Source organism: Neophocaena asiaeorientalis, unplaced genomic scaffold, assembly GCF_003031525.2.
Source record: "Neophocaena asiaeorientalis asiaeorientalis breed wild unplaced genomic scaffold, Neophocaena_asiaeorientalis_V1.1 scaffold610, whole genome shotgun sequence".
Classification (NCBI taxonomy): Eukaryota; Metazoa; Chordata; class Mammalia; order Artiodactyla; family Phocoenidae; genus Neophocaena; species Neophocaena asiaeorientalis.
This window is the reverse complement of record NW_020174807.1, coordinates 194,955-210,410: the sequence shown is the minus strand read 5'-3', so window position 1 is coordinate 210,410 and position 15,456 is coordinate 194,955. Positions and strand designations below refer to the sequence as shown.

Below are 15,456 nucleotides of genomic sequence, written 5' to 3'. Positions count from 1 at the left end.
CAAAAAAAAAAAAAAAAAAAAAAAAAAAAATGGAAAGACACCCCATGTTCATGGATTGGAAGTATTAATATTATTAAAATGTCCATGCTACCCAAAGTGATCTACACATTAAATGCAATCCCTATTAAAATCCCAATAGCATTCTTTACAGAAAAAGAAGAAAAATCCTAAATTTTATATGGAAACAAAAAAGACCCTGAATAGCCAAAGCAAGTCTTGAGCAAGAACAAAGCTGGAGGTATCACACATCCTGATTTCAAAATATATTACAAAGTTACAGTAATCCAAACAGTATTGTATTGGCATAAAAACACACATAGACCAATGTAACAGAACAGATTACAGAGAAATAAACCCATGCGTTTATGGCCAACTGATCTTTGACAAGGGTGCCAAAAACACAGTAGGGAAAGGATAGTCATTTCAATAAATGGTGCTGGGAGAACTGGGTATCTAGATGCAGAAGAATGAAATTGGATCCTAATTTCCCATCTCACACCATAGAAAATATCAACTCAATATAGATTAAAGACTTAAATGTAAAAACTGAAATGTAGGGCTTCCCTGGTGGCGCAGTGGTTGAGAGTCCGCCTGCCAATGCAGCGGACACGGGTTCGTGCCCTGGTCCGGGAAGATCCCACATGCTGCAGAGCGGCTGGGCCCGCAAGCCATGGCCGCTGAGGCTGCACGTCCGGAAGGGGCCACAACAGTGAGAGGCCCGTGTAAAAAAAAAAAAAAAAAACTGAAATGTGAAACTACTAAAAGAAAGCACAGTGTAAAAACTTCTTGACATTGGTCTTAGCAATGACCCCAAAAGCACAGACAACAAAAGCAAAAATAAACAAGGGGGACAACATCAAACTAAAAAGCTTCTGTACAGCAAAGGAAACAATTAACAGAGGCAACCTATAGAATGGTAGAAAATATTTGCAAACCATGTATCTGATAAGGGTTAACATCCAAAACATATAAGGAACTCATACAACTCAACAGCAAAAAAATAACTGACTAAAAAATGGGCAAAGAACAGTAATAGACATTTCTCAAAAGAAGACATAAAAATGGCCAACACGTATATGAAAAGTTGCTCAGCATCACTAATCATCAGGGAAGTGCAAATCAAAACCACAATGATATACCACCTCACAACTGTTGGATGGCAAAAAGTCACGAGATAACAAGTGTTGGCAAGGATGTGGAGAATAGAGAACCCTTAAACACTGTTGGTAGGAATGTAAATTGATATAGCTATTATGGAAAACCGTATGGAGGCTCCTCAAAAACTCAAAAATAGAACTACCATATGATCCAGCAATTCCACTTCTGGGACTATATCCAAAGAAAATGAAATCTGGATCTTGACGAGATACTTGCACCTCCCATGTTCATTGCAGCATTATTCAAATAGCCAAGATATGGAAACAACCTAAATGTCCATCAACAGATGAATGGATAAAGAAAATATCATGTGTGTATGTATGTGTGTATATGTGTGTGTGCGTGTTAATACTGAAGACTGCAAATTTCATGGTTTAAAAGTGTATATACATATATGTGTGCATGTGTGTGTATACACACACATGCATACACATACATACAATGGAATAAAGAGGATATCCTCCCAGTTTTGACAACAAGGCTGAACCTGGAGGACATTATACTAAGTGAAATAAGGCAGACTCAGAAGAGAAATACTGTATGATTTCACTTATATGTATAATCTAAAATAGACTCAAAAGCAGAGAGAAGAATACTGGTTACCGGTGTGGGGTTAAGGTAGAGGGGAAAATGGGAAGGTGTTGGCCAAAGAGTACAAAGCTTCAGTTATGCAAGAAGAGTAAGTTCCAGAGATCTAATACATATCATGGTGACTATGGTTAATAATGTTGTATTGTATACTTAAAATTTGCTAAGAGGGTGGATCTTAAGTGTTCTCACCACATACACACACATACACAATAAAATGGTAATTATATGAGGTGACATATATGTTAATTAGCTTGATTGTGGTGATCATTTCACAATGTATACATATGTCCAAACATCAAGCTGTACACTTTAAATGAATATTCTCATCCTGGATTGGAGGCCCTGGCTTAAAAGCCATTTATTGTATTGTATAAATACAACTTGTTTGTATTCAATTAGAAATTAAGATTAGATTTAGTAAACTATAAAACAACATTTAAATTAAATTGAACAAAAGTAACTAGAACTCTCAAATCAATATTTTTCTCTGTTATTTTTTGCCGAAAACAAGCAAATGACAAGCAAATAAGTCAAACTCACATTATAGAAATACTTCAAAAAGAAACATCTGGTAATGTCTATGGCTGACTGTATACACACAGCCCAACCTCCAGTCATTTTACAGTCTGTATACTGAGAATTTTATGGTTTAAGAAAAGGGTCACCCCACAGCTCTGCAGAGTTTTCTAATAGAGAGATTTAATTACATTCATGACATCATAATTAATAAGGCAGGAGTATATTGATACAGTTGAAAACAATGTTTAACAAGAGAGTTGAACTGAAAAAGGATCTTCTCATTAGCCACAAGTTTACCAGAAGAGTCAATTAACCAGAACACCTCATTCATAAAGCATTCTGGCTTAGTACAGATTTATTGTAAATAGATTTAAACAAAGGCATAACTCACTTTACACAATAAAAGTACCGGGGAACAGTTCATGCAAATCACATTTTCATTCCTTCAGCAATTCTAAGTTTCTCAAGGATTGAATCCTGATTATATGAATAGTCCCTAGCACTCAGCTGGCAACTTTATTTAATAAGTAATTCAATTGAATTCTATTTAAAATGTACTGGGGAATACAATAAATACCAAGAAATCCTGTTTATTCTATAATATAGTAAAGAGCAAAAATTTATTTTAAAATTCAGAAATATGTAAATTCAGCTATTAGGGACAAATGCTAGTTACTTATTATCCAATCTAGATTTTGAGCTTTCCAAACATAGGAGTGTCAAGGTAGGCTTAAAAACATCATCTCTCTAAGATTAATAAAAAGGAGAAAAAATACTGAGAGTCAGCAAGTATATAGGAGAGCGAATCTATTCTAGACTGCTAATGAAAATTAATAAAACTTTACCCAGTGCTTTGTATATGACTCAAACATATATAAGAGAAGCTCAGGAAATATTTTTTTGTTTAATGAATAAATACCACCTTTATGTATGTCAGTTTGGCAATACATTGATATTTTTCATGCCTTCTGACTTACAATTCCATTTCTAGAAATTTATTCTAAGGAAACAGTTATAGATGTACATAAAGATTTATGTACAAGGTGTTTTGACAAAGCATTGATTACATTAGCAAAATAATTGGAAATGTTAAATTTCCAAAAATTTATGAAAATTATACATTTGAAAATGGTATATTCATACACAGAATATTTATGCCACTGTTAAGAATTCTGTCCAATGCCATCCAACTACTCAGTGGTGGGGTCAGGATTCAGTTTCAGGCCTGTTTGACTCGAGTTTATATTTCTAAGCATGTAGATAAATTCAAGAATAGCTTGAGGCTAGAAAAGATGAAAAGTACAACGGTGAATAGAATCAGTTACTACAATGAGATACCAATAGGCTGGCATGATAGATTAGATCAACAAGATAAAAGTTAAAAAGACATAAATGTGCCTGTAACTAAGTCCAAAAAGTCTATATGCTTAAGTACAGACTGAGAAAAGACATAGCTTACCAGTGGCCCATGTAAAAAAGTTTAATGAATTTTAGAGAACTGCACAATCACTATATCATGGTCAAAGGCTGATTATAAGCAAGGTTGATTGTGATGACTCAAAACAAAAATAAATATAAAAACAAATGCGATCTTAGGCAGCTTTAACAGAAATATATTATGTAGAACAAGAGAATTCAGAGTCTGACTCTATCCTGCGGTAGTCAAAATACTTACACCCGAAGAAAACACTAACCATCCTGAACATGTTTAGCAGAGAATGATCATGAAAGTGAAGGAACTCAAAGCTATGACATATGAGGAATGGTTAAACTACTAATACACTTATCCAGGAAGCAAAACTACTTAAAGTGTAACTGACATCTGAAGAGTTGTTTTGTGGAAGAGAGATGAGAATTGTTCTGTATGGCACCAATGCAAGAGATACAGGGCCAATGGGTAGAACTTATAATTATGACACAGGTTTATGTTTGACATAAGAAAGGACCTTAAGTTGAATGAAAGCTTCCAGAAAATGGAATGGACTGCCTTAGGTTCCTTTATCCAGAGTTTTATTCATGTAGAAGAAAACAGCCAGTTAGCGTACCTATTGTAGAGGGGACTACGGTACCACAGTGAAGACTGAACTAGAAAACATTTAAGATTACTTTCAAAACTGAGATCTTAATGAATTTCTTAAACTCAGGCTTCCAAATATCAGGTGTACCTGTATAAACATTTTAAGAAAGAAAAGTCAGACTGCTTAGAAGAACTAAAACCCTGTACTACTCATTGATTATTCGTTAAGAAAAATCACCAATTGTTTTTCATTGGAGTTAGGATTTTAGATGTTTGGATTAAATATAATAGTGTTTACTTTGAGACACCTTGTAACTATTTCTCACAACTTAAAAAACGAGCCTAACAAATACTTCAAAGACGTTTTTGATGAATAGAGCTAACAAACAAACCAACCTCACAGCTTTTACATCATATTTCTGTTATACAAAATTCAAACTTTTGTAGGCAAGTTACCTGCTCTGGTTTCACTAGATGCTTTCTGGACTCCTCTTCTTTGGCCGCATGCACACTTATAGATGCACATATTAGAGCTGCTGGCATGGTTGTCAGCTTTCCCATCTGAGAAAGATATATCAAAAAGGTATTTTTAATTGAAAGCTTCCCACCTTCTATTTCCTGATAAAGTTTGGGGGGCATCTGAGGAACACTATTGGTTTCATTTAAATTTATTAAATTTATTAAAAACTCAAGCACTCCAAATTATTCATACATTTTTAGGATATAATTCCTAAAATTCTTTTCTCATGGTAGAGTCTTATTTTTACCAATTTGTTAACTATCTACTTCATATGGAATATAGCAATATAATAATTACTAGTTAGAAGTGAATATAAGCTTTGAGGGATGAAGTGAGATATAGATTATGATATTCACTCAGTCCACAAATATTTATTGAGCAATTACTATATGCCAGACCCATCAGGGAACAAAGCAAAGATCCTTGCTCTCATGGAGCTGACATTCTAGTGGAGAAGAGGCAGGAGATAAACACAATACATATATTATATGGTATATTAAAATCGATAAATGCTATGGAAAAAGTAAAGGATAAGGGTGATCTGGAGTACTGGGTGATTCAGGTTGTATTTTGAAATAAAATTTATAATTACATTATTTATAAAAAATAACAACCTACCATTACAAATCTTATGCCCCTAACTAACATATTCCTTTTCACCTATTTCATGCTTGATCTAAAGCCAAAAGTGACCTTAGTTTTAGATATAACTTGATTTGAGTTAAGAATGCAGGAAAATTACTGGCTCTAAGAACAAAGTGTTCCAGTGTTTATCCAGGTACAGAATAATTCCTAAAGATTATTCATTCAACAAGGCCAAATGAAAAGCTTTCCAGGGAATGACTATTTTAAGAGCTTGATTCTTTAGACTCAGAAGGAGGCCTGCTGAAATTGACCAAAGACATCCAGAGGGAAGAGGTCTCTCTGGCTTACACATAAGTGGAATTGTTCAAGAACTGGAAGAAACACTGGCCAAAGGATTCCAAATCTTATTGAATAACAGTGATCGTGTCTGCACTTCATTTCTGACGTATTTTTCAATATTTTCTGGACAGAATACGGGAAGCTGCAGGCACTAGTTAAGCAATTTCCTGTTTAAACTAGGCATGATTCTGATTTAGATTGAGACTCCAGAAATATAGGGTAAAAGGAAGACTCAACACTAATAAAAGAAATTGTGTTCACTGTTTTTCCCCCTTCAAGCCTCCCTCTAGTACATAAGTCAGCATCACAGAACAATTTATCTAGGCCTGCCTTCCAAAAGGCATCACTTCTGATTTCTTACACACAGTTGGTATTCACTAATGAAATAAGATTTCCACTCAGTATCTAATGTTGGGTATCAATAAAAAACATATTAAAATGGATGCCAGCAATGGATGTTCTCCCGCGTACCTGAAAAAAATTTTCAATAAAGCTCTGAAGTGATTATTTGAAGCATGTCAATTCTTACAATATTTAAAACCTATTTAAAAAATACCAGATTAGACCTTACTCCCTAGATAGAATATTTGAAGTATGCTAATATCTGAAAAAATTTCAATACCCTATGTTCTTAGTATAGTTATTTTATTTCACGTAATAGAAAAATAATAGCATGTAGACTATAAAATAAATTCATAGGTATTACTTAATAATTATGATCGACTGCTCCAGAGTGTGGACTGACTAATGGAACTAGTGGCCTAAAAAGTTAATACAGTATACCTTGAAAAATGCTTAAGTATCTTTGCTACATTTTCTACTCTTTAGGGCAGGGTCCATCCACCTTGACTTCTATTAATAAGGCAGTGTGGCATAATGGTAAAAACATAAGCTTAGGAGTTGCACAGACCTTGTTCTGAACTCAAGTTGTGGAACTTACTATCTAAATCTGGGCAAGTTACTTAAGCTCTTAAGAATTATGCTGCCCAATATGGTAATTACTAGATGTATATGGTTATTTAAATTTAAATTTATTAAAAATAAATAAAATTTAAAATTTAGTTCCTTAGTCACATTAGCCCCATTTCAAGTGCTCAACAGCATAATGTAGGGCACAGATATACAATATTTCCATCACTGAAGAAATTTCTACTGGACAGAGCTATCTTAAGAGTCTCAGGTTATATATCTGAAAAGAAATGGGAATGCCTTCCTTTTTATGATTATCTTGAGGATTAAAGAATTACATAAAAATGGCTTGCACTTGGTAAATGGGCAATTAATTCTAGCTCCCCATTCTTTCTGATTGCTGAATAAAGATGTTAAGTGGTGGTGCTTACTCCCCATTTTTCTTCTCACATGTATTTGATGTTAATCAGGCTCTACTGAGGGCCATAATAACAATAAAAAACATAGCATACTTACTGCCTCTAAACAAAAAAGGCCAAGACTTTGATCAAAAGAAAAGAGGCAGGGCTCCCCTGGTGGTGCAGTGGTTGAGAGTCCACTTGCCGATGCTAGGGGACACGGGTTCATGCCCCGGTCCGGGAAGATCCCACATGCCGTGGAGCGGCTAGGCCCATGAGCCATGACCGCTGAGCCTGCGCATCCGGAGCCTCTGCTCTGCAATGGGAGAGGCCAGAACAGTGAGAGGCCCGCATACTGCAAAAAAAGAAGAGAAAAGAAAAGAAAAGAGGCAGATTGGCACACTCAGGCCTTTTCAAAACACAGGTTATACTGATGAAAAAGGCATCACTATCCAGAGAGACAGCTGATTATATGCCACACTGAAAAAATTAGACTATGGATTGGTAAACTACAGATCTGGGCTAAATCTGGTCTGGACTCTGAGCTAAAAATGCTTTTTTTAAAAACATATTTAAAAATTTATAAAAACAAAATAAACAGAAAACAAAGAAGAATATGTGACCTTTTGTGTCCTACAAGTCTAACATATTTACTATCTGCCCCTTTATAGAAAAAACAATTGCCAATGCCTAATTTAGAAAATAAAATAAGATATTTAAAGAACATCAGGGGGTATTATAAAATTTACAGGCTCATAAGGCTGTTAGTTAAATAGTATTAAAATTGGGCAGAGGCAATCCTAGTTTTCACAAGGTAAGACCTTGAGTTAAAATTATTTGTAACTTCAAAATAATGACTTGTCAATTCAAAATTATGTGTCTTGTTTAAAATCAATTACCTTCCTATTAAAGATAACAAACAGGCCCTAGAACAGAATTCTATCATATAGAGATTTACAAATAGCAAGACTGAAGATGAGCATCAGTTAACTCCCCCATGAGACTCAACCCTTCCAATTACTTCTGTAATCAAAATATAGTTGATTCGCATTATTTGCAGTAGTTATATTCCATAAAGTAGCCATGAACACTGATTTAGGGAATAATGAACACTACTCCTAGGGAAAATACAGGGTTAATTTCTTGTGAACCTCTGGTTACATTTTCATCAACTGATCAATACATAACCTTGTTTTATATGTGTTTCTGTTTAAAGACACCTTGCTTACTATATACTGTTGATTCAGTAACATTGAACTCACAGCCAACAGCACTATAACTCATGCCACGATGAAGCTTATCCAACATACATATTTTCTCCCTAAGGCATATCACAGCTTTCTTGCACTTAAGAACACTAGATAGCACTTCTGCACTATGCATGGAGACATTTCAAATAGCAGCATTTCCAAAAAAAAAAAAGTGAAAACACTTAGCACTATTTACCACAAAAGGGACACTTGTTCACAGTATGAGAGCCGGAAAAATAAGGCAGAGAATTAACTGGTCCAACTTTACTTGGGAGTACAAACATATCTGTTTTCTCTTCTTTACTAACAGAATTGAAATTTAAAGTTCTCTTCTATAAGAATTTTTGTTACTTATTTTGTAAGAAAGAGCATATAATTATTATAGGCTAATCTAAAATCAGTCCTAACCATTAATTCTGCTTTAGAGATATATTATCATGTAGTAAATGCTATTTTATTAAATCAAGAGTCCTGTGATAAGTATAAAACAAAACTGAAATTTAGAAAGGTAAGCCCTAAAAACTAAAAGAAAAATGAAATAAACAATGTTGAGGCAATGATCACACAGACAGGAACAATTCAAAATGAACTTACAACCAGTAATTGGGCTATATCCAAAGGACAAAGAGAACATCAACAAACAAACAAACAAACTTTAAAACTTAATAATCATATTGTTAGTGGCAGTTTTGATATTTTATTATGAACCTGCTCTGTGTATGTTATACAAGGAGACATTTAAATATGCTGGCATTTTAAAGATTGGGATTTTCAGTGTGGGAGAAAGATGTAAGATTAATGAAGTTAAAGCAAGATTCTGTAGTTCTGAATTGGAATAAGATTTATCAGTTGATTATATTATCATGATACAGGAAATATAGAAGACGGAGAAATACATTAAAAGACACCATGGTGTACTGGAATATAGCTATGCAACAAAGTACCCCACGCAAACAGCCAGATAGTCCTTCGAGTTGAGATTTGTAAGAAAATTCAATTGTGCTTGCAATATTGCAAGTGTAAACTGCTTTAAAATATTTGGCTCAAGAACTTGGTGAGTCTATTTCCAGCACCCAATGAGTTGTGACAAGTTGACATTAGTCATCAAAGTTCAGTACAGCCATCAGCAGCTTAACAGAACTTTGTATGCTGTAGTGCCTTTTGAGTTGTTTACTTGTGAAGATCTGAGAGGAAGTAGTGATACAGTGGAAAGAACACCAGGCTGTGAATTGGAAAAGCTGTGTTCTAGTCTGTGCTCTGCTAATAATTCACTATGTCACCTTTTACAAGTTAATTCCCCCTCACTGTGTGTCAGATTGCCCATTTGTGAAAGGAAGCTGCACTACAAAATGTCTACACTTCCTTCTAATGTTGACAATGCATGATTCTAAAGTTCAGTGATAATTTCCAAGTATATAATTTACTACAGATAAGATATTGCCATTTTGTTTCTCTAAAAACCAGAAGGAAAGTCACCAACAAATAATTACCTTATATTGAAATAATACTCTAGATTATATAATCAGAATCACACTTTTACTCACACCGAACATCTTAAATGCGAAGACCACAGAGGGAATTTCAAGAATTTAAAAGTCATTTAAAAACATACACAACGGGGGGGGACCTTGAAGATGGCGGAAGAGTAAGACGCGGAGATCGCCTTCCTCCCCACGGATACACCAGAAATACATCCACACGTGGAACAACTCCTACAGAACTCCTACTGAAGGCTGGCAGAAGACCTCAGACCTCCCAAAAGGCAAGAAACCCCCCACGTACCTGGGTAGGGCAAAAGAAAAAACAGAGACAAAAGAATAAGGACGGCACCTGCATCAGTGGGAGGGAGCTGTGAAGGAGGAAAAGTTTCCACACACTTTTTTGAAGGAATTATTCCCCCAAAAAAAATTTTTAAAAAAAAAAAAAAAAAAAAAAAAAAAAAAAAAAACATACACAACTAAAAATTACCTTTTACTTAAATAAATGAATTTAAAACCTTCTTCCTAAAAAAATAAAAAATAAAAACTTCTTCCTAAAGACAGCATTTTTTTTCTTAATATCTTTATTGGAGTATAATTGCTTTACAATGGTGAGTTAGTTTCTGCTTTATAACAAAGTGAATCAGTTATACATATACATATGTCCCCATATCTCTTCCCTCTTGCATCTCTCTCCCTCGCACCCTCCCTATCCCACCCCTCCAAGTGGTCACAGAGCACCGAGCTGAAAAAGACATCATTTTTTTTTAAATGGAGATAATGTAAGTGTGTGTGAAGGAGAGGAAGCAGTAGAAAGGATAGGAAAAATGGGTAATTATTACTAAACACAATAAATGGAATAAAAGTAATAATTCCAATTTGATTAGCAACTTAAAATTTCAAAGTGATCTAGTAATACCACTGACTTGGCCCATCAAGACACTTGTGTTTAGTCCCAGCTCTGTTCTTGAACAACTATGTAATCTCTAGTTAGTCATGTCATCTCTCTGGGCCAAAGCATCTTTATTTGTAAAATGAAAGACCTTGAGCAGATAATCTCTTAGGGCCTTAGAATTGCACTATCTAATAAGGTAGACAATATCCACATGTGTTATTTAAGTTTATGTTTCAATTAATGAAAATTTAAAAACTAAAAATTCAGTTTTTCCAAAAAAAAAAAAGTGAAAACACTTAGCACTATTTACCACAAAAGGGACACTTGTTCACAGTATGAGAGCTGGAAAAATAAGGCCACTTCATTCCCTTAGCCACATTTCAAGGCCTCAGTAGATACATGTGACTCCAGTGGGTACCATACTGGACAGCACAGAAATAGAACATTTTCACCACTGAAGAAAGTTTTATTGGACAGCACTGCCTTAGAGCTCCAACCTTTAGGATTTTCTTATGATTCTATCAAAAAGAAGAGATTAAGATTTTGATGAGGGGACTTCCCTGGTGGTCCAGTGGTAAAGAATCTGCCTTCCAATGCAGGAGACACAGGTTCAATCCCTGGTCAGGGAACTAAGATCCCACATGCCGCAGGGCAACTAAGCCTGCGGGCCACAACTACTGAACTTGCGGACCTCAACTAGACAGCCCACATGCTGCAAACTACAGAGCCCACGCGCCACAACTAGAGAGAAAAAACCTGCACGCCACAACTAGAGAGAAGCCCACATGCCACAACAAAGATCTCCCATGCCTCAAAGAAGATCCTGCATGCCGCAATGAAGACCCAATGCAGCCAAAAATTTAAAAAATTAATTAATTAATTAAAAAAGATTTTGATGAGATATATACACTCTTATGTTTATCACAGCATTACTCACAACAGCCAAGATACGGAAACAACCCAAAAACCCACCAATGGATGAATGGATAAAAAAGATGTGGTACATGTACCAAATGGAATATTATTCATCCATGAGAAAGGAGGATATCATACCATTCGCAACAACATGGATGGACTTTGAGCACATTATACTAAGCCAGGTAAGTCAGAGAAGCAAAAGTACTGGATGATGTCATTTATATGTGAAATCTAAAAAAGTCAAACCTGTAAAAACCAGAGAGTAAAATGATGGTTACTAAGGGAAGTGGGAGAGGGGAATAAGATTGATGGGTTTTAAGGGTACAAACTTATAAGTAGTAAATAAGCCACAGAAATCTAATGCACAATAAAGACAATATTGTACTGTAATTATGTAATTTGATAAATATTATTATAACAGCAGTCATATTATAACATATAAATGTATAAAAGTAACACTCTGTACACCTTAAACTTACACAACATTACATGTCAAACTTATTCAATAAGAAAAGAAAATGATTTATATGATTTTTGCTTTCAAACATACCAGTTTTAACTCTATATCCATCCATTCAGGGCATATATGCTAACCTGAAAACAGCAGAAGAAAGAACTGGACACTGTTTATACCACTGTAGAAGAATATAATGGCATTACATTTTCAAGAAAGTAAAAGGAAAATAGGAAAATGAGAAATTTTATCCTTTTATAGGAATGGTTCTAAAAGATGGTCTAAATCTATAAATCAGAAAATAGTCTCATAAAATCATGAAAACAAACCTATAATACTGTGTCTCCTGTACTACTTCCAAGGGCATTTTCCTTAAAGACAAGGACTAAATCTTAGCAGTTGTTGTAGCTACTTTACTCCAGCCTTGTATCAAGTACATGTTTTAGTATAAACTAACATGATAGTAAATCATCAGGTCAAAGTAACCTATCCTTGGACAAATGTAAGATGTAAGGTTTAAAATATGAAGTAATCATATCACCTTTATCCTTCTTTAGATTTTCATTTGGCCTACAGATCATTACCACTCTCCTGAAGTGTTAAAACTTAGAGATGGGGATAATAATTAGTATATCCAAGATAACCTCTCTGAAAGGGAACACTTGTACACTGTTGGTGGAAATGTAGAGTGGTGCAGCCACTGTGGAAATCAGTACGGAGGCTTCTCAAAAAAACTAAAAACAGAAGTACCATATGACCCAACAATTCCACTCCTGGGTATATATCTGAAAAAGATAAAAACACTAATTTGAAATTTTACATGCACCCCAATGTTCATACAGCATCATTATTTACAACTGCCAAGATATGGGAGCAACCTAAGTGTCCATCAACAGATAGATCAATAAAGATGTATGTATACACACACACACACACACACACACACACAATGGAATATTACTCAGCCATAAAAAAGAATGAAAATTTGCCATTTGCAGCAACATAGACTTGGAGGACATTATGCTAAGTGAAATAAGTCAGAGAGAGAAAGACAAATATCACTTACATGTGGAATCTAAAAAATATAACAAACTAGTGAATATAACAAAAAAGCAGCAGACTCACAGATATAGAGAACAAACCAGTGGTTACCAGTGGGGAGAGGGAGGGGAAGTGACTGTACAGGGGTAAGGGATTAAGAGGTACAAACTAGTGCATATAAAATAAGCTACAAGGATATATTGTACAACAGAGGGAATATATTTTATAACTATAAATGGGACATGACCTTCAAAAGTTGTGAAACACTATACTGTTCACCTGTAATTTATATAATATTATACATCAACTATACCTCAATAAAAAATAAAAGAGGAGGGGGATGAGAGGAAGATGGCGGAAGAATAAGATGCAGAGATATCCTTCCTCCCCACAGATACACCAGAAATACATCTACACGTGGAACAACTCCTACAGAACACCTACTGAACACTGGCAGAAGACCTCAGAACTCCCAAAAGGCAAGAAACTCCCCACGTACCTGGGTAGGGAAAAAGAAAAAAGAATAAACAGAGACAAAAGGATAGGGACGGGACCTGCACCAGTGGGAAGGAGTTGTGAAGAGGAAAGGTTTCCAAACACTGGGAAGCCCCTTCGCAGGCGGAGACTGCGGGTGGCGGAGGAGGAAAGCTTTGGAGCCGCAGAGTAGAGCACAGCAACAGGGGTGCGGAGGGCAAAGCGGTGAGATTCCCGCACAGAGGATCAGGCTGGTGAGTGCCAAGAGGCTGGTCTGCTTACCCGATGGGGCAGGGTGGGCTTGGAGCTGAGGCATGGGGGGTTTCGGACGGAGTGCAGGGAGAGGACTGGGGTTGGCGGCGAGAACACAGCCTGCAGGGGGTTAGTGCACCACGGCTAGCCGGGAGGGAGTCCAGGGAAATGTCTGGACCTGCCAAAGAGGCAAGAGATTTTTTTCTTCCCTCTTTGTTTCCTGGTGCTCAAGGAGAGGGGATTAAGAGCACTGCTTAAAGGAGCTCCAGAGACGGGCGCGAGCCGCGGCTAAAGGCGCAGACCTCACAGACGGGCATGAGACGCTAAGGCTGCTGTTGCCGCCACCAAGAAGCCTGTGTGCAAGCACAGGTCACTATCCACACCCACCTTCCGGGGAGCCTGTGCAGCCAACCACTGCCAGGGTCCCGGGATTCAGGGACAACATCCCTGGGAGAACGCACGGCGTGCCTCACTCAGGCTGGTGCAACGTCACGCTGGCCTCTTCCGCCGCAGGCTCGCCCTGCACTCCGTGCCACCCCCCACCCCGGCCTGAGTGAGCCAGAGTCCCCGAAGCAGCTGCTCCTTTAACCCCTTCCTGTCTGAGCTAAGAAAAGATGCCCTCCGGCGACCTACACGCAGAGGCAGGGCCAAATCCAAAGCTGAGCCCCTGGGAGCTGTGAGAACAAAGAAGAGAAAGAGAAATCTCTCTCAGCAGCCTCAGAAGCAGCGGATTAAAGGTCCACAATCAACTTGATGTACCCCGCATCTGTGGAATACAATAGACAATGAATCATCCCAAATTGAGGAGGTGGACTTTGAGAGCAAGATTTATGATTTTTTCCCCTTTTCCTCTTTTTGTGAGTGTGTAGGTGTATGCTTCTGTGTGAGATTTTGTCTGTATAGCTTTGCTTCCAGCATTTGTCCTAGGATTCTATCTGTCCGTTTTTTTTTCTTAATAATTATTTTTTATTTTAATCACTTTATTATATTTTCTTACTTTATTTTACTTTATCTTCTTTCTTTCTTTCTTTTTTTCTTCCTTCCCTCCTTCCTTCCATCCTCCCTCCCTCCTTTCTTTTCTTTCCTTCTTTCTTTATTTCTTTCTTTCTACTTCTAAATTTTTCTTTCTACTTTTTTCTCCCTTTTATTCTGAGCCGTGTGGATGAAAGGCTCATGGTCCTGCAGCCAGGATTCAGTGCTGTGCCTCTGAGGTGGGAGAGACAAATTCAGGACACTGGTCCACAAGAGCCCTCCCAGCTCCACATAGTATCAAATGGCGAAAATCTCCCCGAGATCTCCATCTCAAGACCAGCACCGAGCTTCACTCAACAACCAGCAAGCTACAGTGCTGGACACCCTATGCCAAACAACTAGCAAGACAGGAACACAAGCCCCCCCACTAGCAGAGAGTCTGCCTAAAATCATAAGTCCACAGACACCCCAAAACATACCACAAGACATGGACCTGCCCACCAGAAAGACAAGATCCAGCCTCATCCACCAGAACACAGGCACAAGTCCCCTCCACCAGAAAACCTAAACAACTTACTGAAGCAACATTAGCCACTGGGGACAGACACGAAAAACAGCGGGAACTACAAACCTGCAGCCTGCAAAAAGGAGACCCCAAACACAGTAAGATAAGCAAAATGAGAAGA

The 15,456-nt window shown here is 36.9% G+C and overlaps 1 protein-coding gene across 1 annotated transcript in view; it reads right to left on the bottom strand.

Moving 5' to 3' along the window:
- The window catches only part of LOC112409980 (MICOS complex subunit MIC27), a 76,818-nt gene that overhangs the window by 32,775 nt on the left and 28,587 nt on the right, over positions 1-15,456 (bottom strand). Inside the window, exon 2 of the mRNA XM_024760364.1 lies at positions 4,742-4,846. Coding sequence (XP_024616132.1) covers positions 4,742-4,846 — 105 coding nt within the window. The remainder of the gene's footprint in view (positions 1-4,741; positions 4,847-15,456) is intronic.